At 45.2% G+C, this 22,921-nt stretch overlaps 1 protein-coding gene across 1 annotated transcript; it reads right to left on the bottom strand.

Annotated features, from left to right (window-relative positions):
- Positions 1–1,416: 1,416 nt before the first annotated feature.
- FAM83F (family with sequence similarity 83 member F) lies at positions 1,417–20,293 on the bottom strand. Its single transcript, XM_040596049.1, has 5 exons — positions 19,823–20,293; positions 15,837–16,004; positions 7,535–7,656; positions 6,236–6,948; positions 1,417–1,481 (listed from the first exon to the last, which is right to left on the bottom strand). Exons 1-5 carry the CDS (start codon positions 20,276–20,278, stop codon positions 1,417–1,419), a joined length of 1,524 nt encoding a protein of 507 aa, XP_040451983.1. The 5' UTR covers positions 20,279–20,293.
- Between the last annotated feature and the right edge of the window lie 2,628 nt (positions 20,294–22,921).

The following is a 22,921-nucleotide window of genomic DNA, read 5'->3' as shown; positions in this document are numbered from 1 at the left end:
ACAACTCGAAAAAGTGATGACCGAGGACATATACAGGTCTGTGAAATCACAAGTGGCAAGGAGACAAGGAATAGGGTCATATGACCACCAATAGGTGGTCATCACTGGTGGAAGAATTAGGGTCACTTGAAGAAATCATCAAGAAAACCATTACAGCCTGACAACAAAAAGTTCTTTTTCATACCACACAATGAACTCAGCGTTCACTGCTACAGAACACTCTGGCAGCCAAAAGTAGAAAAGTTTTTTTTAAAAAGGGACTAAGTGCATTCATTAAGGCCAGGTCCAGAAGGAACTGCCAGTTCAGGAAGTCCATAGACTGCTGGAATGGCGCAGAGAAAAACCTCTGTATACAAGCTTTATATTTTATACTTATGTGATCACCTGTTACTGGCTGTCCTCAGAAACAGGACAGCAGATTAGATGGCCTTTGGTCTGATTGCATGCAGTGCTTCTTATGGATCAAAGCTCTCAATTTTGGCATGATTTAGAGTTTGGAAAGGTTAACTTTTTTTTTTTTTTTTTTTTTTTTTTTAAAAGGAACATTTGAAAAGCTTGTATGCCTCCTCTGCTTCCTCTTTCAACCCTCAAATATGTGCTCCTTAATCATTCATTTTCCATGAACGGTAAAGTACTGCTGAGTTGGCAACAAACAGGATTTTGTAGCAGCCACTGAAGGCTGCATTATTGCTCCCAGATCCTGCTCAGTCCCTCTTAGAAGGCATTTCTCCTGACCCGGTCTCTAGGTTAAACATCCTCCTATATTCCATTTTTCCCTTTACTGCATTCTTGCTAAATCACTTTGTTCAACTGCTATATTTATGATGTGAAACAGTTAAGATACTAATCTGTTGGCCTCTGCTAGCTAAACCCTTCTCCCAGACCACTGTGTTGATAAGCGACAACGGGAATCTACAGAAAGGCTCCCTGTGGACAAAGGATTGCTATACTGTCTGTAAACATCCTTATTTCACCCAGAATTTGCCACTTGATTGGATTTAGCCTTCCAGCCAGTCAGACCAATACATTTCTGCAGTGCAGTAAACAAAGCAACACAGTAATTCTGAGTCTGTAGCTAGACAGACTGAAGTAGCAGCACAAGTAAGTCAGAAAATCTCTTACATTTATCTGGACACAGAGTGAGCTCTGAGACCAGTCATCACAGTGGTTAAAATACGTGTGCACACAGACATATGGACTAATACATTCATCACTAACCCTCATTTAAGGGACCGACCATCCAAAGTCTATACTTCACCCAGTAAATGTGCTTTAACTGGGGGTGCCAGGTGCATCCAGGACTGCTCAGTGGCTTTACAGACCACTGCGTGAGGATATGGCTGTAGGTTCAAAATCAATCAAGAGTTTACTGTTCCAGCTTGTTCAGTCTTCAGTTCTCCAGACAATCCTTCCCAATCAAGATAACACACAGGTAGACTGTTTGTTTTTATCGCTTGTAGTGGAGTTTGGACCCAGGTTACCTGGAGTGAAAAGAAGTTAATGTTAAATAAATAAGACATGGATAAAGTTTGGACTCACACGTCAATCCTTTCTCATTTTACTATACACCTTGTATTAGACCTACATTACTCTTCACTGTCATGTGGTTTTATTTCCTACTACTGTGAAATGAAAATACATTAAAATAAGAGCAAATCCAACGTATACTGTGGAGAAAACTACTGGAGCAGTATTTCCAGGCTTTGGCTTGTACCTAGGCCAGCTTCAGTGGCATTCTCGGGTCCCAGCTGGCATTGAAAAACAGCCTGGCCATGACATGGGTGGGAGGTTTTCCAAAGAGTGAGGTATGAAAAAAAAAAAAAAAAAAAGTCATCTCAACCATTTGATCCACACATACATTCTCAGTAGAGGTTTGTTCATGTCCCGTTTTAAACATCTCAAGTGCCTGTATTTCCACCATTTCCTTCCAAGACAAATCCTGAGGCCTCAGGGTCTCTCACTTCAGTAGTACAGTATGCTGCCACAATTTTTTATCATCTTTGTTCTTCTCATTGCTCACTCTGTGGATTCCTTCTGCTCCCAATATCTGTACTTTTCAGTGCTTGCACTGCTGTCTGATCTCCTCCATTACAGCCTGTTGTCGGTCTGGATGCCCCAAAATATTATTTTCAACACTGTACTAAAGTGTATTTGCAGAGGCTTTTACAAATAAGGGAGCCTGTCTGTGCTGTCAGCTCAGCAAGGCTTACATGACCTACAGCCCAGAGCAGTATGTACTGAGAGGGGCTGCCCTGCAGTTTGCAGTCACTCTGAACAGGACAGACCCCATTCATGTATCGTACAGATGTATAGACCAAAGGTAAATGTGCATTTCCCAAGCGGTTGGAGCCAGTGCCCAATACAGAGTGAGAACAGGGAAGGAAAACTGCCACAGGTCATGGTGACATGGTACTGAGAAGTCTCAACCTTGCTAAGATGAGGGAGCTTTCAACCCAAGCCCTGCCCCTGAACTGGGCTTCCAGTGAATCATTTTTCATGTCATTCTCTTGCTTGTGAGTATTTGATCAATATTTTCCTCACCTCTAGCTAATGGGGAAGAGAAGAGCTTTCTCCTCTCCCTCTCCTTGTCTCCACCTTCTTCCACACTGCAACTTCTTGACGTTCACGTGGGAGGCTGCACTGCAACCTGCCCTCACTTTTGTGGCTGCTCTGTACGCTACTGCCTCCTCTACTGCATTGAATTCTACCTCCTGTCCCAGCTTTGACCCATTCGCTATGTTACTACTGCGTTCATCATTACTGCTATCTCCTCACTACCCTCGTTCCCCTCCCTGTCTGTTTCACATTCAAGAGCCTCATATTTACTTTCAAAAGTGTCTGTGCTCCTCTGCTTAATCTCAACTCCCAACTTTATTCTTCTCACTTTCTACTCTTGTCTTCTGACCTTTTTCTACAGATCTCGCTACAGTTAGAGCAAACACCCTCCTTGTATGTACCCAACAAGGTTCCCCTCTTTCTCTTTCGAAAGGAGGCTGAAAATTCCAGTTACTGCCCATCCATGATCCCACTTTGGCTGAAAAACACCGGTGATAATGAAGCACTACTTCTGTGGTATTGCAATGCCCAGTGTAAATCCTGTGTCTTGTTGCAAGAACCATCCAAAAGTGAAACACAAAATCCTGCTATTAAGTGTTCTGCAACCAACATTCATGAGAAGTGAAGGCCAATGTATGGAGCAACTCAGGATGGCAGACTCTTCTGAACGAGCCCACTTTGCTTCTTGCAGGGGAGAATAAACAAAAAAAAAGTGCCAGTGCCTTCCAAAGGCACACAGCTTTCAAACCCTTGCAGTAGCTCCCAGAAACTGCACACAGATGTCAGTGTCTTTGCTGATCACAGTCTGCCCAGCAGCAGCTTAAAATTAACAAGATTCTGGTCAGGTTCAGAGCTGCTGCTGTTGTGTTCCTAAGAGGGTAACAGTGAAATTTAAGAGTTGTGTCAATTTGATGATGTGGTTTAAGAAAGCCTTGTAAGACAAAGCACAGTCTCCATGGCAGTGTGCTAGGACAGCACCTCAGGATGTTAATTAGGACACTTAGTTTGAGACATCTGTAGCCCTTGTATTTTCCAGACTCCCAATTCTGACTTGTAGGTATCCTTTTCTAGCATGTAAATACCAAGTCAGATTTTCAGACTCTGTCATAGAACACACTTTCATCACTTCCCTTCCCACTTCAGATTCTTTTCATCACCATTTGCTCTTACAAGACTGAACCTGACCTTTAGCCTGCTTGAATAATGTCTTCGATTACTTTGCAAGCTGCTTGGGATGTGGATCTGGTCTCTACACATTTGCAAGGTGGGATGTGTATCTGTGGTACTACAGAATTAATAGTGATTTTGGAGGATGTGTGCACAGGCAGGCCTACAGGGCTTGTGTGGTGTTTAATCTTTACAAAAGGTAAGGGCAGCTATTTCAAACTGTGAAGTTCTGAATAATTGCATCCTAACCTGCTCAAAGACAACTTAAACTTTTAAAACTAAGTCAGTCCTATGATTACCCAAGAACAAAGTGCCTCCTATTTTTATCTTGAAGTTGGAACTCTATTCCACGCCCATGTTCAAGAATTTTTTATTAAATCCTAATGATGCATGTGCTACTGATTAAGTAGCTGCAGGATCTTCTGGGTAACTAATTTTTTTCCTCTTTCTCACAAGTCTCCACCTTCCTAATATGCCCTCTACCACCTCTGTTCACATGCCACTTTGGGACCATTAGACTAGAGAATTCAATTCAAAAGCAACACACAAGCAGTGATCTTCCTCCAGCCTCTTACAACACCAGATGACCTAACTCTACTTACGGCATACTTAAAAAGCTGTGGAGTCTCCCATTGCCCCTGTGAACAGGCATTCTCAATTTGCATAAAACAAAAAAAAAACCCCAAACTTGCATGGACTCCTTAGAAAGACTTATCAGGTCAGGAAGAGCACAGCAGAAAGGCTGGTGTGCTGGACCTCTGTGCCTTCCCTGCACCTGTTCTCAATTTTCCTTCCCCTTTATTGAAAGAGATGGCAGCCCTCAGGAAGTAGCAGAGGCCATGAATAAAACCTGAACATAATAGCACGATAGTGTTTTTGTGGAAATGGTCCAGATCAAGCATCAGACTGTCTGGCACAGATCCACTGTGTTAAAAGGAACAGGGACATCCCTGCTGCCCTGACTGTGCAATGCCCCTGAAAGCTGCAGCACCCCACTGTTCAGCTAGAGACATCCATCTCTTCCGTGTCTCAGTCTGGGCCTAATTTCATCATGGCATTGTGGGAATGGCGGGCTGTCTGCTTTAAAAGAGCTGACAGTGAGAAATGCAGTAAATCTCTGATATTGTGAAGTGCTGACAAATCAGAGATCACACAATTCTCCACTTCTGTCACTAGAGGGTAGTGCAAGCCCTCGGGTCCATTGCTCCGAGGGGAAATGCCCGTACATCCCCCTATAGTCTTCACCGGTTTTGTTTTTCCAGGCTCTGAGGAATGCGGCCTGGTAGCACACCCTGTGTGTGCTGGAGACATGAAGTGATTTGGAGAAAGGACCTCTTTAGACCACGGTTTACTTCTGCCTTCCCAAATGCACATCCTAAAATAGGTCTAATACAGTCCTAAATAAACTATCCATGCCTTCATGGATTCATCTCTCTTGTATTCATTTGGCATTTTTGAGTCTGTCCTTTATCCAGCTAGAAATATTTCTAAGAACCTAATCGATCGCTGTGGTTGACCTTCCCAATACCTTGCTTTTCTTTTTGGTCCCAGAACAATGTCTTCCCATTTCACGGCAGTCTCAAGAGAATTCAGTCTCTCTACACCTTCATTTCACATTCGTCAGAGCACAGAATGGTCTCTGGCCAGACAAACTGAGGACAAATTTTCTCCCTGGAACTAGTTTATTTTCCTGGTGGAGCAGGATGTATTTACAGCCAGCACAGCTCACTGAGAGAGGAAGACAATCAGACTGAATAGCCCATAGATTTACTTCAGTCTGACAAAATATCTAAAATGTCGGGAAGTTAGCTATGAACCCATACATTGGGAGAAATCTGTATAATTTGTGTTTTCAACAGGATGAAGCCTTGGAAGGACTTAGTGAAAATATCAACCGTGCATTAACAAAGGAAGAAAAGTTGAGATCTAGTACTTCTCCATAGCTTCTGCTTTTGTAAGCTTCTCCCCCATTTCAGAAGGTGATAAAGGAGCAAACAAAAAAGGCTTCCACCCTGTCCTCCTCTTCTTGCCCCCTCACCTCAACATAAACGCATTTTCCTCTCTTCTCTACCAGTAATTTGTCACAGTAAACACATCCGACTAAACTCAAATGGGAAAGGTGAGGTTACACTGAAAATCTGTCTGCACCCTGCTAGCCACTACAATAGTGAACATACTGCTGCTGTTTATCAGGGCAGGGCGCGTTGTGAACTGTACACAGAACCTGTTTTACACAAGGACACATCTACCCTTCTCTCCCTTATTCTCACATCCGCTTGCTGGAAGTATGAGAAAAAATGTACCTGAGAAGTACCAACTTTACAATAAGACTGCCATTAAATTGCCTTCATCATTTGATACAACTTCTACTCTCCTTTGATCCCACTCATTTTAATAGAAAGAAAATAACAGGATCTTCCCACAGGTGCCTATATTGTATATGTTTGCACCAATCAGCCAAACTCAGAACAAGGAACACAGAAGCAGAATATGCTGGTAGAAGAGGTTTTACCTGAGATGCCTCCAGTGCTCCGAACACTGGCACGGCCAATGCTGAGCTGCTCATATTCCAGTTTCATGTTCCCAAGGTCTTCTCCTGAGTGTCCTTCACTGGCAAAAGAATTGGCCTCAATGCTTGAGCCTGGAGACCGTTTGGCCTTGCGACCAAAAAGCCCGCTGGCAAACCGTTTTCCTTGCTTTGAATTGGCCTGTGCATCTTCTTTCTTCACATCACGAATAGACTCTCTGGATTTGGACTTACTTTTCAGGTCCATGTGGAGCCGGGACAATAGTTTCTGAGGGCTCCGATTCAGCTTGTTCAAGTTCTCTAGTGGTGGATCAATTTCTGGGAACTCTTGCTCCAATGTGACTAAGTCATTCAGAAACTGATTTAACCGCTTCTTTGACTCATTTGTTTCCTCCTTTTCCATGTTCCCCTGATTATCCTGCCGGTGCCGTGAAGCCCACAGCATCATATCACCACGGGTTGCCCCCGCCACTAAACCATACTTGGGGTTAATGAACTTCCGAGCCACGGTGGAGGAATGAAGGCCTGGCTTCCCAATTCCGAGAAGGAATGGGTTAGCAATACCCAGTTCCTTGTATAAATTAACTTCCTCTGAGATGGCATAGAGCTCACGAAACTCAATGTCAAACATCTCCACATGCTGTCCTGTCAAGACTAGCAGGATGTTTCTGTCAATGTGGGATGAACTCCACGTGAAGCTAAGAGTAGGAAACAGAACCAACATTAGATTTTGGGGTGCATACTTGACCCAGCCCACCTAGCAATATCTAAGACACTATATGGGAATATGCAGCACTGTGACATCTGCTCATAGGTCCTTGCCAAGATGGGTGAGGACAGATACATTAAGCTAGCTATTACTGTTGTTCATCAGGCACGCAGACCAGATCTGGAAGAAAAGGCCCTAAAACTCTGAAGGTCAGTTTACCCTTTTAGAAAAGCAACAGTGCATCAACAGGAGGGTCTCCAGACTGACAATCACACTGAAGAGAACTGAGCACAGTGGCTGGTGGGGAGTCCTTGCAGACCACCACTTGATGCAGTGTGGAACTCTCTCTAGCCCACTGAAATGGTCCACTAGCACGGGCGTGTTCTGTTCTCTCAGGAGTAGCTTATGCTTTACGCCATCTTCTCTGTCATCCCACTCCAGTTTCTACAGATGCCACACAGACTACAGAGGCTGGGATAAGAAAGGGAGTGACATGGGAAGAATACTCTCCAGCAAAGACACGAGCCATTCTTTACACAAAGAATGTAGCTTTGCCTTAAGCAAAAGCAACCCACCTGTATGATCCAGTGGCCACCTTTTCACCATCCACCATCAGGAATCGGGATGCCAGTGTGCCTTTGATCTTCCCTGCTGGCATGTAGAACCCAACTCCTGTCACAGAACGTATGCGGATATTCTAACAGGGAGGTGAAAAGACAAAATGTCACAGTAAGTAGGGCAGAGAATTAGATAATTGCCAGCTCCAAGCGTTAACATGTCACTTACATTATCTCACTACTTCTGGGACTACAGCTCATTTTGTATCAGCCACTAGAAATCAGCAGGGCTGCAGAAAGGAAAGCATAGTGCCGTAAGACCCACTGTCATCCTATCTAGAAGTCACTCCTCTCCATCAGTTTATAGTCTTGTTCAATGGGTCAGCATCTTCGTAACCCTGCCTGCTGTCTTCAGCTATTCATCTTACCCCGCTGGCAAGACAATGCTTTCAAAATCAAATAATCCTCCATCTCCAGCTCTGTGCTCTAGCTCAGAAGGCCCAGCCCAGTTCAAGGTAATGAATCAGAGGAAACACTGAGTCACATCTGCACTCTGAATCCTGATCCCTATTCCACGGCACTTGTGAGCTCTTCTCTGGATTATGTTAGCAGGACCACAAAACCAAGGGACTTTCCAACACCTGCGCAGTGCAAAGGACACAGTTACTTGGAGGTGAATGTATGAGACAGGTCTATATCAGGTTCTTTTTGTGCTTGTGTTCGGATTCCCCACAACATATAGATTGACAAAACTGGGCAAATTAGAAGACTAGACAATTTAATTATAAGAGAATAGAGGAGGAAACAATTCCATTGCTTAAAAGAGATGTTTCCTGTCTGTTATAACAAAAGGAGAATGCTGAGCTTTATAATTTTGCTAAGAACCCCAAATAGTTACAGTGTCCACCCAGATTCCTCACTGTTCAATGGAGAGTGAAAAAATACAGAACTTTTTTTGAGCAAAAGTAGTAGGATCAGTGTCTCTGCTGATGCCCTGAATAGATCAGCAAAGAAGAATTTCTGAATAAAAGGAAGGAAAACCTTTTTGTAAGACGAATAGCAGTACTTAGAAAAAAAATACCTCTCCCCAAATGTCCCGTCTCACACCCTTTGGCCAGCAAACCTACAACTTATAAAAGAAAGCACTACAAATCACAGAGAAAAAACTTATTTAAGGTTACATGATTTTCAACAACAGATGTGCGCCTGGGCTTACTCTAAGAACGTATCTGCACAATGGACTGTTATTCTGCTCATAGGTCCTGGCTACATGAGGCTGAATTGCCAAACTGTCTAACATGAAATGCCCCTCCCCCCACCCGCAGCAAAACCCAGAAGTATTGATTGTCAGTGTAAGTTTAGAGCAAATTACCTTGTCGCTCTGACACACAAATTTAGACCATTTTCTTCATTCCACCACCTGTCTCTGTAAGAATTCTTTAACAAAGAAAAGCTAAAAGGTATTGTAATCTGGAGTAATAAACCCAGGGTTGGGAGTCAGACAGTCCCAAGCGTAATCACATTTCTGACACTATTCCCTATGATGTTCTCGGAAAGTCGATTCACCTTTGCCTTGTTCCTCCCCCATCTGCAGAGCAGAAGAATCATGAGGATTGGGCTAATGCTAGCACAGCCTTGGATCCCGCAAAGAGCTAAGTCCTACTGTTATAAACCTCACTGACAGCTTAAGTATTGATAAGACTATAGAAATCAGCATGCAGCAACAAGTCATTATAAGAATGCAGATATCTTTCAAAATTTTTTTTTTCCTGAATATAACTCTTACCTTTTGAATCTGCTCCTATTTCCCCCACTGAAATACAGCAGTGGCAATACAAATTCTGACTAAGAGTAACTGATGATACTACTATTTTGCATGCTTGATCTGTCTGGAGTCCTGTGTGGGCATTAGCTAATTAATGCTCCCAACACTGCTGAAAGTATTATTACCCTGTTTTAAAGATGAGGAGCCCAGGAGAGAAAAAGATGAAGTGACTTGCCCAAGGCCTAGCAGTGAGTCATATGTGTGGGATGCCGAATGCAGGTTGGGTAGAGCACAGGAGAAAGGGTGCCCTTTCCAGTGTTTAGAATAACATTTGTTGGCTGGCTGATCACCTGAAGTAATTCTTTCCCCCTGCCGAGTAAAGTTGGATGCAGGATTTGCCAAACCATGGAATATTGACTGCAAGTGACAAGGACCTCCGTTTTTCAAATCAGTCAACAGCTCTGACATATCGTGTACATTTGTGAACCAATAATTATCATCCTGTGCCAGAAGGAAGTTGCTTAGCATGTAACAAGTGTGGATTTTGTGTTTTTATGTTGCACCACCTTCTTTTGTTGGAAAGAAAGCACACTTGAATTCCTGCAGTAACTGAGCTACGTAACACTTAGAAAGGCACAGAAGGATAGAACCAAACAGCTGAACACATAAACCTCCTTGAACAAAATAGGCACAGGAGAGCATAAATACACCTTGAAATGAAGAAAATAAGCACAAAGTCATATAAACATCAAGTCACTTAACAGGTTATTTGTATAATGTTTTCTGCCTTGAAGGATCTTGGAGCATTTGTAGACTGATATATCAAGCTGTACAGAGGAGGAACAAGCCTGGGTTCACGTACTGAAGACTACACAACAACAAAAGAAGAAAGACAAACATAAATGAGGTGAGATTGCAGCCATTTTGTGTGGGGGCACTAGTGTTCCAGTAGTAACAAATATTTTGGGTAGAAAACCAGTTTGTTCACCAGACAGGAGTGACCCCCTCCAGACCTGTATTCTTGCAGAAGCCTGCTTAAGGTTTGTTATATCCTGGCTTATGGAAGCTGCAGTCTGCATTAAATTTCCACATTTCCTTTACACAGGCTTACACCACTCCTCATCACACGCAGTGACTAACGTCTCCCTGGCAGCAACTTAATACAGACTGGTAACAGTCAAGCCTGACAGAGCATCGTAATACAGTGAAGGAATCAGTCTTTGTTACTTTATTGTGACACACATTTAAACCTCACCCTGAATCCACAGAAAATTAAACTAAGACCCCATTTAGAAAGTCAGCAATACATTGTGCTGTTGACTGACACTTAGTTGTCACGTGACAACTGAGAGTTTGTGACACAACAGTGTCACAAAGAATCACTCAGTTCAATGCACAAGTTGTCAATTGAGGCCAGCAGGTCGAGGGAGGTGATCCTCCCCCTCTGCTCTGCCCTGGTGAGGCCGCATCTGGAGTGCCATGTCCAGCTCCGGGCTCCCCAGTTCAAGAGAGACGGGGAACTACTGGAGGGGGTCCAGTGGAGGGCGACAAAGATGATGAGGAGACTGCAGCATCTCCCTGATGAGGACAGGCTGGGAGAGCTGGGCCTGCTTAGCCTGGAGAAGACTGAGAGGGGATCTGACAAATGTCTCCAAATACCTTAAGGGTGAGTGTCAAGAGGATGGGACCAGGTTCTTTTCAGTAGTGTCCAGTGACAGAAGAAGGGGCATTGGGCACAAACTGAACCACAGAAGTTCCATCTGAGCATGAGGAAAACCTCTTTAATTTGTGGGTGACAGAGCACTGGAACAGGCTGCCCAGAGAAGTTGTGGAGTCTCCTCTGGATATTCAAAACGCAATCCTGTGCAACCTGCTGTAGGAGATCCTATTTTAGCAAGGGGGTTGGACTAGATGATCTCCAGAGGTCCCTTCCAACTCTGACCATGTCAGGCGATTCTATGACAGACCTGGGAAGTAGTGCTCCCAAGGCGGGGTTGAGTAGGGGGGACATAGAAGACAGACTCTAAAGGGAAGCATTGTAAGTACTTCCACCAGGGAATCCTGTGTGTACCTTCCCTCTTAGAACAACTGCTGATACATATATGTTGCAAAGCAAGCAAGGATCTTTATTTCAAGTTGGGATGGATAGCATGAACAACCTCTGTAAACTAACAGATGTAAAACAGATTAAGGAGAAACAGAAAACAGAAACAGAAAAAAGCAGTAACTGATAGATGACAGTTACTCAACAGTCCCTTATATCAACTGTGTTTTTCAAAACGTGGAGATGCCCTTTCTGCCATCCCTGGAAAAATCAGATCCCTTCAGCCAACAGCATCTGATGAGGTAGCTCCTGTCCTTTGTTTTCTTGGACTACTGCTTCACCCGAGCACAGGGCTGAGGTAGGGGGGACACAAACCCCCATTATTTCCCACTCTAAAAACCTAGATGGAGGTACCACAGAAGGGGGGAAAGAGGAAGAGAGATCTGGGATTCATGTGGACAGAACCACAGTAACAACAGTAAAGGACTTTTTATTATTCATTACCTGCAAGATCCTAATTTCTGGTGATCAGACCTCCAGGTCAAAGAGACGGATGGTAGGAGCTCATCTTACACAGGGATACAAAACAGCCATAATCTGGAAGCAGCCACCAAGTAATGCTGGGAAATACTGCAGACTTATCCTATGTGTTTGCCCTGAACAGTTTTGGAAAAGACGTGCTTGTTGACAAAACAGTAAAACTTACAGGTATTCAAGTAGAATAGGATGGGATGCAGCTAGCTGGACCTGGCCTGCCAAGGTCATTACTGGGTCTTATTTATTTGGCTCTTTGCAAAAAAAGAGCCTTGTCAGCCCCCATTTTCAAAAGGTCACAAGCAGCCTAAAAGATTTATTTAACAGATAATTAAAAACCCAACAGCACTGTATCACATTACACTCATGTTCTCCCTCACTTGAGTTAGGAATCAATGAGGAAAGACATGAAATACAAAAATGAAATTCCAAAAAATTCTTAGACAGAAACTTTTAAGAATTCCTGGAGTGAGGGGAGGAACTCCTTACATGTTGGGAAAATGAATGCAAAAATTAACATGAAGGTGAACTTCCTGCAGGTAACTCATTCCCTGGAGCTCTAGATGAATTTGCTGTCTTTAAGCAGGAGTGTTTCTTACTGTGGTCTTGATTAGCAGAAGCATGGGGAGAAAGAAAACGCATGTAAAAACTGGTAATAATGCTCACCCTCAGGTCAACAAGAAGAGGACTTTTTGTGGGTATGAATTTTGTGTCTATGAGAACTTTGATTCACTGTAATCTCCAAAGAACAGTCCTCTGTCAAACATAACAGAAGTCTGGCAAACCATGTCCTGTAGGCTCAGAAAGCCTTATGACTCATACACGCAAGACACTCTTACTTACATCCCAGGATGAATATGCCGAGGGTTGAATTTAAATGCATTTCGAGTGATCTCCAGCCCTTCAGACAAAAATTGAGGTTTTCTCATTTCATGCTTGGAGTCAGTAAAAAAACCCTTTTTGTCTTTGCGGAGTGAGGTACTCTCTTCCTACAGCAGTCTCCCTCCTGTGAAACTGTCAGCAGGTCATGATACCTTGCCCTCTCAAAATAATACAACAGCCAGGAATTTTGTGAAAACACCCAGTGCTGTGTGTAGACAAAGGGCAAATCCAGTGTTACCAGTAAATCTCCCAGTGTTAGGACCATTGAAGTATTCACTCAGCATTGGATGAACAGGGCAATAACAAAAGGGCAGGAATCACAGAACAATCTAAGCATCTGGTGATGACAGAAGACAGAATAAGCATCCTGACCCGGCAGCAATGACAGGCCATGGTAGTGTGTCATCTCTCTCCCTCTTTCCCTGGGATCAGAATTTGCCTCTAAACCTTGAAGTTATATCCCATATTGCTGCAACTTTCTGAGGAAAAGCCATCCTCTACATCCTGCAAAAGTATTTTGAAGGCAAGTGGGAAGAAGGGTGTGAAGGAAGAGTACGCAATTCCTTTGCTGACAAACTGTGGCCCATTGCTGAAAATCTTTTAGAAGAAAACACAATGATTACACAAAAAGACAGTGTAAGGAAAGAATCTTTTCCCTGTTGCTGAAAATCTGTAGAAGAAACTCAGACATCAAAGCAGATGTTAGGAGAAAGACATGTCATAAATACGAAATGGGTGAATGATAGTTAACTGCACTAGAGTTTCTCATTCTTCCTCAGCAATTCCAACATCCTCTGTGATCAAGAAGTGTAGGACAAAATAATTCTGCCTGAACAAGACCAGAAGCCCAACTTGCTTTGTTGCTTTAAATCTGGGTCTTCAACACTGAAAGTTCAAAACAACTCTTGACACATTACATCAATGACATGGGGGTGGAGGGAGTCCTCAAGGGGAAACTTTAGCTTTTCTTAAGATTCCTTGGGTATCTAAAACCTGGCTTCAGGAGAATCACTATATGATGATTTCTGCCATACTGACCCAAGCAGCAGCATAGATACATCCAAGGCAGCCTTGGGCAGGATACTAAGACATCATCTTCCCTGAGAGGCAAATGACCTGTCTTCCCCTTACAAGAAGGCTCTTCCCAGTCCTTCCATAGTACCATTTAAAGGAATAAATTGCATTGAGCTTAACAAGATTAACTAAAGCACTATACATTTTGGAACAGGAATACAACAACCTTAAGTTGAATTTAAGATACAGTATGAGATAGATGGGAAAAGAGCGGGGAAAGTTGAAAGACAGCACTCTGGGGGCTGGAGCTCTGCAGAAGAGCGAAGGACTAGGTCAAAGAATGACATTAAAAAGTTCTTCTCAGTGGACCTCCTTCAGCTCAGCTTGTATTTGGATTTTTTTAGCTGAAGGAGCCTAATGAAAAACACAGCAAGGCCTGCAGTGAGAGAAGGGAAGCACAGAAGGGACACAAAAGAGTTTTCTCCTGCTTTTGATGGCATCAGTTCAAACTCTTCCTCTTTGGAAAGGCTAATGCAACTAGGCTGCTGCAGGACCTAGTCACTGCTGTAGCGTGTGACTGTAGTGACTGGTTTTGAAATGTAAAGTCTGTGTAGATGCCTACAGAGAAAGAGGTAAGATGAAGAGAAGAAGGGGATCACTTACTGTTTAAAGGTGGAGAAGGCAGACAAAAAGGAACTCACATCTCCAATAGCATTGTAACTTATTTCTAAAATGCCAGGTCATTTTTTATTCACTCTATCCAGGAGTTAAAATACGCAGTACTGAAGGCATCGTTCCTGCACATGATGACACGGTGACAAAAAGTATTGGGAAACAGGTACTGGAGCAAATGGAACCACTGCTGTGATTTCACAGTTTTGTACCAAATACACTTGAGCCTAGGCTACAGAATACCCCTGAAGCTCGAAACAGGTCTATTATAATGATGTGCATGTCTTGCTTTCAAAGACACCAGAGGAAAGAAACTTCCATCTCTGTTTTGGAGAAAGATGAGAAAGCTGCTTGGCTGGATGTCTTTTTTGATAAAGTCCAGAAACTCAGAAGCAGAGAGGTCGTTCAGAGGAGCACTGTTCAGATATATGCAAGTAATTTTCATCCAGATTTAAGATGGTTCTCCTAAAATGGTTAATACGAGCCTTTATAACCTTCAGAGCTTTTTTGAGTTTTGGTTGTGGCTTTGTTTGGTTTTCTTTTTTTAATTATTAATTGACTGTTTATGGAAGATCTGCCCTTCCTCCAGGCAAAAAGGCACTTTTGGGTTTTTTTTTCCACTGCTCAGAAGAACAGCCGGATCACAAGAACAGTGAGTCTGGCATCCCATAGGTTGTTTCCAACCTAGCAACTTTTCCACTATTCAGAACAAGTCTGTTGTGGTGACAGTGACTAAAAAAACATGAAAAAAGCAAGGAATACAATACTAACTATAAACACACAAAGGATTTCAGTCTCTTTGTAATGGAATGAGATCCTACTGAAGCTGCTTCTGCCAGCTAAGCCAGGCTGACTACTATGCTGTGCTCTGTGTGCTGTATGAAGGCACACTCTAATACGGAACTGGGGAGCAGCTACGCTCCTCAATCCCTTATGTTGTCAAGGAAAGGGGGACTACAAGCTCATTCACCCCCAGATAATCACAGCTGGGTAGGGAAGTCTTGATTTCACAGAGTGTATGTGTCCTATAACTGGGATCCATGCAGATAAGAACTGTGAAGAGCTACTCTGGACTCTGGGTTGAATCTTTGTGTGGCAGACCCACAAGAATTTCCTCAGACCATTTTCTTCCCAAACATGAATTTTTAGGTCACAAAAGCCAGGAAACTACACAGACCTCAGTCTCAGGTGAAAGGCAAAAAATTCAAATCTTTCCTTTCTTTTTCCTTCTGTATTAGCAAGCCACTGTCTTATTCCTCTATGTTCCATCACCCCCTGCCTAAGTACTGTGATGTGACTTGTAAGGAGGAAGAGATGTGTTTGCCTGTCAAAGTGAATTCCAAGATTTATTACCACTGAAAAAGGCCAATGATCTGCAGGAGATAACGGTTTGGTATTGAATATCTTACCCGTATCTGCAAGTCACTGAGGTCAAGGCATCTGCACATTTCCAGGAAGAGCTTCACACCTTCCTCATCTAGGATTATATAGACAGGGATCCAGTGCTTATATGCTGCATCAACAATGTCACGGAAGATGTCCCTGTCTGTAAATACATCCATGACCACTGCAATAATCTGGAAATAAAAAGACAGTAGACAGACAATTGAATAAAATATTAGGAAATGAAAGGGAGGCCCATCACTCTGGTACAAAATAAAGCAGATCACTGATACCAGAATATGGAAGAAGAGGATACAGGGGAGACAAAAGTACAGGGATGTACATGCCTAAGCACTACCAATAATCCTGTAATTTTCTGGCTTGGCTCCTGCTGCACTTTGGAAGGAACTTAACAGATGTCTTTGTGGGTTCTCCTTCTTCTAGGGGGTGATGGCTTATTTCAGCAGCCTGAGGAATGCCAAAGCCACATACCTAGCTTTTCCTCTGTATTGTGAAACTTTTGTTGCCTCTGTAGGGATCCACTTAAAGAAGAAAACACATTGAAAAAGAAGAGTGAAAAACACAGCTCTAACACTTAATCAGAAGATGAGTAATGGAAGAATGAATGTGCAGAGGAATCGGGGCCTGAATCCTCAGCCATGGTGCACAGTGCAGACAACAAGAATTTTATTTTCCTTTTTCCCCAGTTCCCTGCAAGAAGTCTGCTCTCAGGGTTGTCTTCCCGAGAAATGTCTTATGGAGCATAAACACCTCATATCTGTCAGGAAGGGACTGGGGTGTGTGTTCAAGATTTAGAGGCAAAATGATTGTTCCCTCTCTTGACATGTACATTTTTTCTGGTATAAAACTAATCCCTCTTTCCAGGTATAGCTTTTACATAAAAACAAGAAGTTGCACTAACGTGACAGACAAGCCTGAACATTCATAGGATGAGTAACAAGAAAACCAAGAAGGTTGCAGGCAACTTTAATGCTGATCTTACGTGTTTTGTCTTTCTCTCCCTTTCTGTATCTTTTACACCATTAGAAATATCAATTCAGTTTTCTGCCCAAAAAAAGTTATTCTCCCCAAATTTGAAAGGTTATGAATGAGGAAAACTACTGCTTTCCTAGTCTTGCTGGGAAACGTCAACTTGCCAGGTCAGAGTTCTCATGGTGACAGTATGCTGGGAATAGAGTTGCCCAAATTTTAATTACCCAGGTGCTGAGGTCAGTCACAAGCCAAGCTGTGCTGGGGATGGCACATACAGGTGTGAATGGAGCTGAAGACTGGATCAAACAGTTGGATTTTCTTCACTTGAAGTTTGGAAGAGGTGCAGGCTCAAGTTGCAGGAACCCCCTATGGAAGGGGGAATAAATCTCATCAGAGACCTTTCCTTTGAAAAATGCCCTTGAATAAATTGCTTTTGGGAAAGTGATGCCACAGTAAATGTCCCCTACTGTGTTTGCTGAGTCTCTGCTTGTATGGCCAACAACAACCAACACGTCTGTTCCGTCAGTCTTCATCTGTCAACAGTGCTTACACAAGCCTTTCTTTGTTAGAAAAAGAAAAAAAGAGCTGACATTGTGTTTACGCTCCTCATTAACATGTAGGTTCCTGACACAGGTGAACTATGGTGGAACTACATTATACTAATAGCAAGTCCCTCAATAACTTCTGCTAGGTGGAAGTGGATTTCAGGTCCTGCCTAGGTTCTCACTTCCCAGCACAAAGCAGCAAGATGCAGGGAATGTTACCAGAACCTCTGAAAATTAAAATACAGTGAACCTGAGCTACTTTATTCCTGAACAGCTTCATATACAGGCAGATTATAATTAAAGGCATGAACAGTTCATGCATTACTTCAGGCCTGTTAAGCTCCCTCTCCCCTCCACACAGTGGGGTATGGATGTAGCTACCAAGGAGCAAGAACACCAGAGAATATTCATTTGAAGTAAGAACATCCACATAAGGAATTGATCAAGAATAGATACCAAAAGTGTGAACTTGTTTCCTTTCCATCCCCTCCATTTGCAATGAGTCCAATGACTGCAGAAATTACACCATATCCCAGACAAACCATTAATTGTTAGTACTGGCCTTGCAAGATGAAGAGATGGTTCCCTCCAGGCTTTGGGGCCCTGGGTCAGTTCAGGCTTCTTTGCAAGACTGTGGACTAAATGCATGAAAACTGCAGTCCTGAACAAAAAGCAAATGAGCTGCCTTGCAGAAGGCACTTCCAAGCCAGCAAAACATGCAGTGGGTGACCCACGCCTGTTGTTGTTTTAGTCTTCTCAAACCCCTGCCACAGCTGGTGGTCTGTCATAATTACTTAGGAGCATTCCCAAATACAGCAAGTCAGAGCACGAGTGTCTTGTCTACTCCTGCAAGAGGTTTTCCCCATTCCTTTACCTATCATGGATAATAAACTTATCTATAGGGCCCATAGGTGTGCCTAGCTCTTCATAGATATTTGAAGATTGGCAAGCATTAACTTGCCAATCTCATTGCAGCAAGGTAGCTTCATTAACGTATGTTTATAAAACACTAATGATAAGCCACCCACAGGCATGTGCCACATATTACCAGTATCTGTTTAGACCTCCCTCAAAAAAACCCAACCCAACAAAACCCATTCTCATCTGCTGAACGAAAAGCTGCTACCTGGAGACTTTTTTTGCTAGCCAGGTCAGCTGAACACAAGAGGCCGTTATCTATGAAAAGGACCATTAAGCACTCAAATGGCTGTTAAAGGTGAAACTACCTTTGGGCTAGGAGGGGCACAGTTCATCCAGTCAGTAACAAAATAAAAATCTACAAAGGAATTAATTACTTCTAGGTGCCAGGCACAGCTACTGAAAAGAGCTAAGTTTCCCAGTCCTTGTATAGTCTGTAGAAGCATTTGTGGCAGTGCAAAAAGGATGTGAGGTCCCACTAAAACAAGAGTGTAAGGATTTAACAGTTTCTGGGTCTTCTATACAACTGATCACACCAGTTGCTGAACCGGATTATGGGTTGTGCATGTACCTCTGCAAGCAGTGAGGCAAGGAGATCACCTGCTGGATTAATGCCTCTCTGGAAAGTTTTCTGTGTTTCCAAGCGGATTTGGTCTTAATGAGTCTGCAAAAGTTGTGCTGGTGGGGTGGGGGCAGGTGAAGAAGGAAATAACTGCTGAATGAGGAAGTAGAAAGAACAGAAAGCAGCAAAACTAAGAGCAGGAATTAAGTTTCTTATGTTATACCCTTTCCCCAGGGGGAATGTCAGCTCTGAAGGGGATCTTTTCCTGGGTGGTCTTGCCTGGAAACTTCACCCACACCTAGAAAAACCTCGTCATTGCCCCCATCTATTCAACGTGAGCTTTTGTAGCATCGCACCTGATTTGTTTTCTTGCCCGAGGTGCCCTGTCACCACAAACAGTCCTTTTGGGCCAAAGGAGGCACAGCCACATGTCTGGACTCTGGCTGCTTGCTGTCCAGGCTGGATGATGTTGAGACCACAATAAATAAACCCCAAACTCACCACCCCATAAAAAAATTTGATGCCCTGTGTTTAACTAGGGGTACCTGCATGTACAGGAGGGCTGGCTGTAACAGCATCATGGTCTGCCTTCCCCTGAGCCAGGGAATCAGACTGGGACAGGACAAAGCGAACCACAGGTAGGGAATCAGTTTAGGGGGCGGGTGTGCAGGGGTTTAACCCCATCCCAGGCATGGGTAGGAAACCTCAGTTTAGGGGGCGGGTGTGCAGGGGTTTAACCCCATCCCAGGCATCAGCTTTGGCAAATCGTAAGGTCACTGGCAACAAACGGCAGAACGAGCCCTGCCTGATGGATGCCGACCCACTGGAGGGCCCACGGCGAGGGAAGCCCAGCCACAGCGGGCTCCGGCCTCCCACCACCCATGTGCCCCCCAGCCAGGCCCTGTGCCCAGGCACCCCCGGCCCTGGGGGGCAGGTGGGCGGGCAGCGGTGGCCCCGCCGAGGGCACCCGGGTCGAGCGGCGGCCGGGCCCTACCTTCTGTGCCTGCTGGATCATCTCCCGCACCACCTCCTTCAGGTGCGGCGCGCTCTCCTCCTTGCGGGGGTGCGTGAAGAGGGCCACCCTGCTGATGCCCCGGTAGAAGGTTTTGTCGGTCCAGCCCAAGTCCAACGGGGGCACCTCTGTGTCCGAGCACTCCGGCCAGTAGGCCAGCGAGAGGGTCTCGCCGCCGGGCCCCCGGGCCACCTTGCCGCCCTCCCGGGGGTCGTCATACCCCCGCCAGCTGCCCCGCAGGGCCTGCAGCTCCCGGCTGGAGAGAAAGTCGCGGAGCTGCTCCTTCCTCAGCGCCTCCCGATAGGCCGCCTCGCCCCGGGTCACCAGCGCCTCCAGGGCTCGGCGCTGTTCCTCGCTGTAGTAGAAGCGGGCCTGGGCCTCCGTCACCTTCTCGTTGACGTGCAGCTCATCCAGCAGGAGCACCTGGGACTCCGCCATAGCGCCGGCAACCGCAGCGCCGGCTGGCCGAGGGCTGTGAGAGGAGGGAAGGGCAGAGCCGGGAGCGCCTCACCTGGCCTGCCCGAGCCCGCCCCGACGGGTGGGGCGGCCGCGCCGCCCTGCGCCGCCCCGGCCCCGGGGACACGGCTGTCCCCTCAGCCTGCCCCTCACACTCGTGCATAACCCCGGGCCCCGGGGACACGGCTGTCCCCTCAGCCTGCCCCTGTCGTACTCGTGCATAACCCCGGGCCCCGGGGACACGGCTGTCCCCTCAGCCTGCCCCTCTCGCACTCGTGCATAACCCTGGGCCCCGGGGACACGGCTGTCCCCTCAGCCTGCCCCTCACACTTGTGCATAACCCCGGGCCCCGGGGACACGGCTGTCCCCTCAGCCTGCCCCTTTCGCACTCGTGTATAACCCCGGCCCCCTGGCATGGCTGGCACCGAGGGCACTGACCACAGAACTTGGAGGAGCACCAGGCCTGGGCCACAGGTGTATTTTGGGGCGCAAATGTCAAAGTCTGTTTCGGGGGCAGGGGGTGTCCTCCTTTTTCAGATGTGGCAGCCACTTGAGGGGCGCTTGTGGGGAAGCGGGGGACACGAGTGGGGCCACGGATGTGGGCAGAGCACCGTGGTGGCCACAAGCCGTGGTCCACTGGCCGCAGCTGGCTCCCAGCCAGCCTCTGCCAACCCACCCACACAGCAGCGGCAGCAGCTCGGCCACTCCAGACAAGCAGGCGGTGGGTTCCCAGCTCCCTGACAGGGAAGGTGAAGAGCGATTTGCCCGAGGCCACCCAGCAGGCTGGTGTCAGAGCTGGGAATAAACCAGCCCTGCTCCCAGTCTCTGGCTGGGAGTGTGAATAAATACCCCCAGCTCGATGCACGTGTCCCAGCTGAGAAGGCAGGGGCTGTAATGTTGAATTATGATTTTTGCGTGGCATGCGATAGCTGCTAGGGGCCCTAATGAAGATTCAGGCCCACTGCAGTTTACCGTGCATAGGCAAAGGATAAAAAGCAGTGCTTCTACCTTGCAGCCCAGGGAGCGAGCTGGCAGGGATGGGCAAGGAAACGGGGATGAAGACAGACAAGGCAGTGGTGAAGTAAAACATTCAGAGGCATTTGCAGGAATTTGCGTATGTGATTAGTCCAAAATGCTCACTTGTACAGAAAGCAACAGGGTAGCTGCTGGAGCTGCTATTTGTCTCCTCTCTATCAGCAATCACCTGCCCTCTTGGACTTAGAAGTCCAAGGATGATGTGGGGCACTGAAGCTCATCCAGTGCTTTTCCTTTTCTTCAGGTAGAAGGGAGAATTTTAGTATTCCAGACTGTCATCAGTAGCTTTTCCTAGCATGAAATTCAGTTAAAATTTGAAATTGCACTTTGCAGAGGTCTAATCCTCTGCCTATCGTCTCCTTTAATAATTAATTTCAATATAGGTTCTTTTAGCCTGATTTCTGATGGAAATGAGACTTACATGGCCATGGTGTCTGCATCTGTCTGCCTGTCTGTCCATCTCTCTAATAACTTTTGAACCCACTGGCTGATTTTGAACAAGTTTGGCAGGAGCGTAATTATATTCCTACAGATTTTGTGAAAATAAGTGGCCTGATAGCAAAAAAAAGACCCTATCACAGTCCCTGACAGGGAAAGTTGCAGTGTGGGTTCACGTCTTATTAGATTTCAGATTTTTCATAAAAGTGAAAACACTAATAAGTTCCTGATCTGTATGAAAAGCTTCAAATGAAGTTTATGCCATCTTTGACACCCCAGTCTATGAACCACAATATACAAACACACAGCAGATGCAGCTTTGTTAGTTCCAGTGCTCACTAAACTACTTGGTGGGTTTTTTTCTGTACCAGAGGCTGCCATCAGCTCTGCTATTTCATGTGTGGATAAACAAAATCTCTTTAATCCTAGGTGCTCTATTCATTCACAGCTACACAATGTAATCCTTTGTGTTCAGCTAAGGCTCCCACATGAAAGCAACAGTAGGTTCACAAATGTATGTTTAGTTTTATATTTAAAAGCAAGCGAACATTTCCCGTATCTGAGTAAAAGCAGCAGAGATTTTTCAGTTTGTTGTGATGAAATGTTTACCCCCTATCTCTCACTCTAGAAGACAAAGTGTGTCTGTGTGTTGATATGATAAATAGGGGCAAGGAGCTGTGCAAAAGCTGAGAGACCCTTTCCCAACACATGCACGTGTCCTGTGCCCACTCCCCATTCTTGCAGCAATACGTTCCAACCACGCATATTTCCTATATGAAGTTTTTATAAGATCTGATGATTCAGTCCCTTGCAATACACCCCGACCATCCAGCTGACAGCTTCACCTCAAAGACTGGTAAAAAGGGCTGTGCAAACAAACTGCCCTCTCAGTCACATAGGTTACCCAACCCCTCGGGACCGGAGGAACGTGGCAGGCAGAGTGGGGGGAAATACTTGTGCCTGGCCCTGCCCCTCTGGGAGCAAGGAGTGAATTCCAGTTTCCACTCTCGAAGAGGGTCATTATTGTTTCAGCTCAGGTTTTCCTCTCCGCCCTTTGCACTGGCTCAAGAGAAAGAAGAAAGGGGAAGGCTGCTTTTGAATTGGGCTGAGGCAGCAGCAAATCCATGCAGAACTACACTATCAGTCCTTTGA

This window comes from Falco naumanni, chromosome 5 (genome assembly GCF_017639655.2).
Source record: "Falco naumanni isolate bFalNau1 chromosome 5, bFalNau1.pat, whole genome shotgun sequence".
In the NCBI taxonomy this organism is placed as follows: domain Eukaryota; kingdom Metazoa; phylum Chordata; class Aves; order Falconiformes; family Falconidae; genus Falco; species Falco naumanni.
This window is presented reverse-complemented; position numbering and strand designations above follow the sequence as displayed.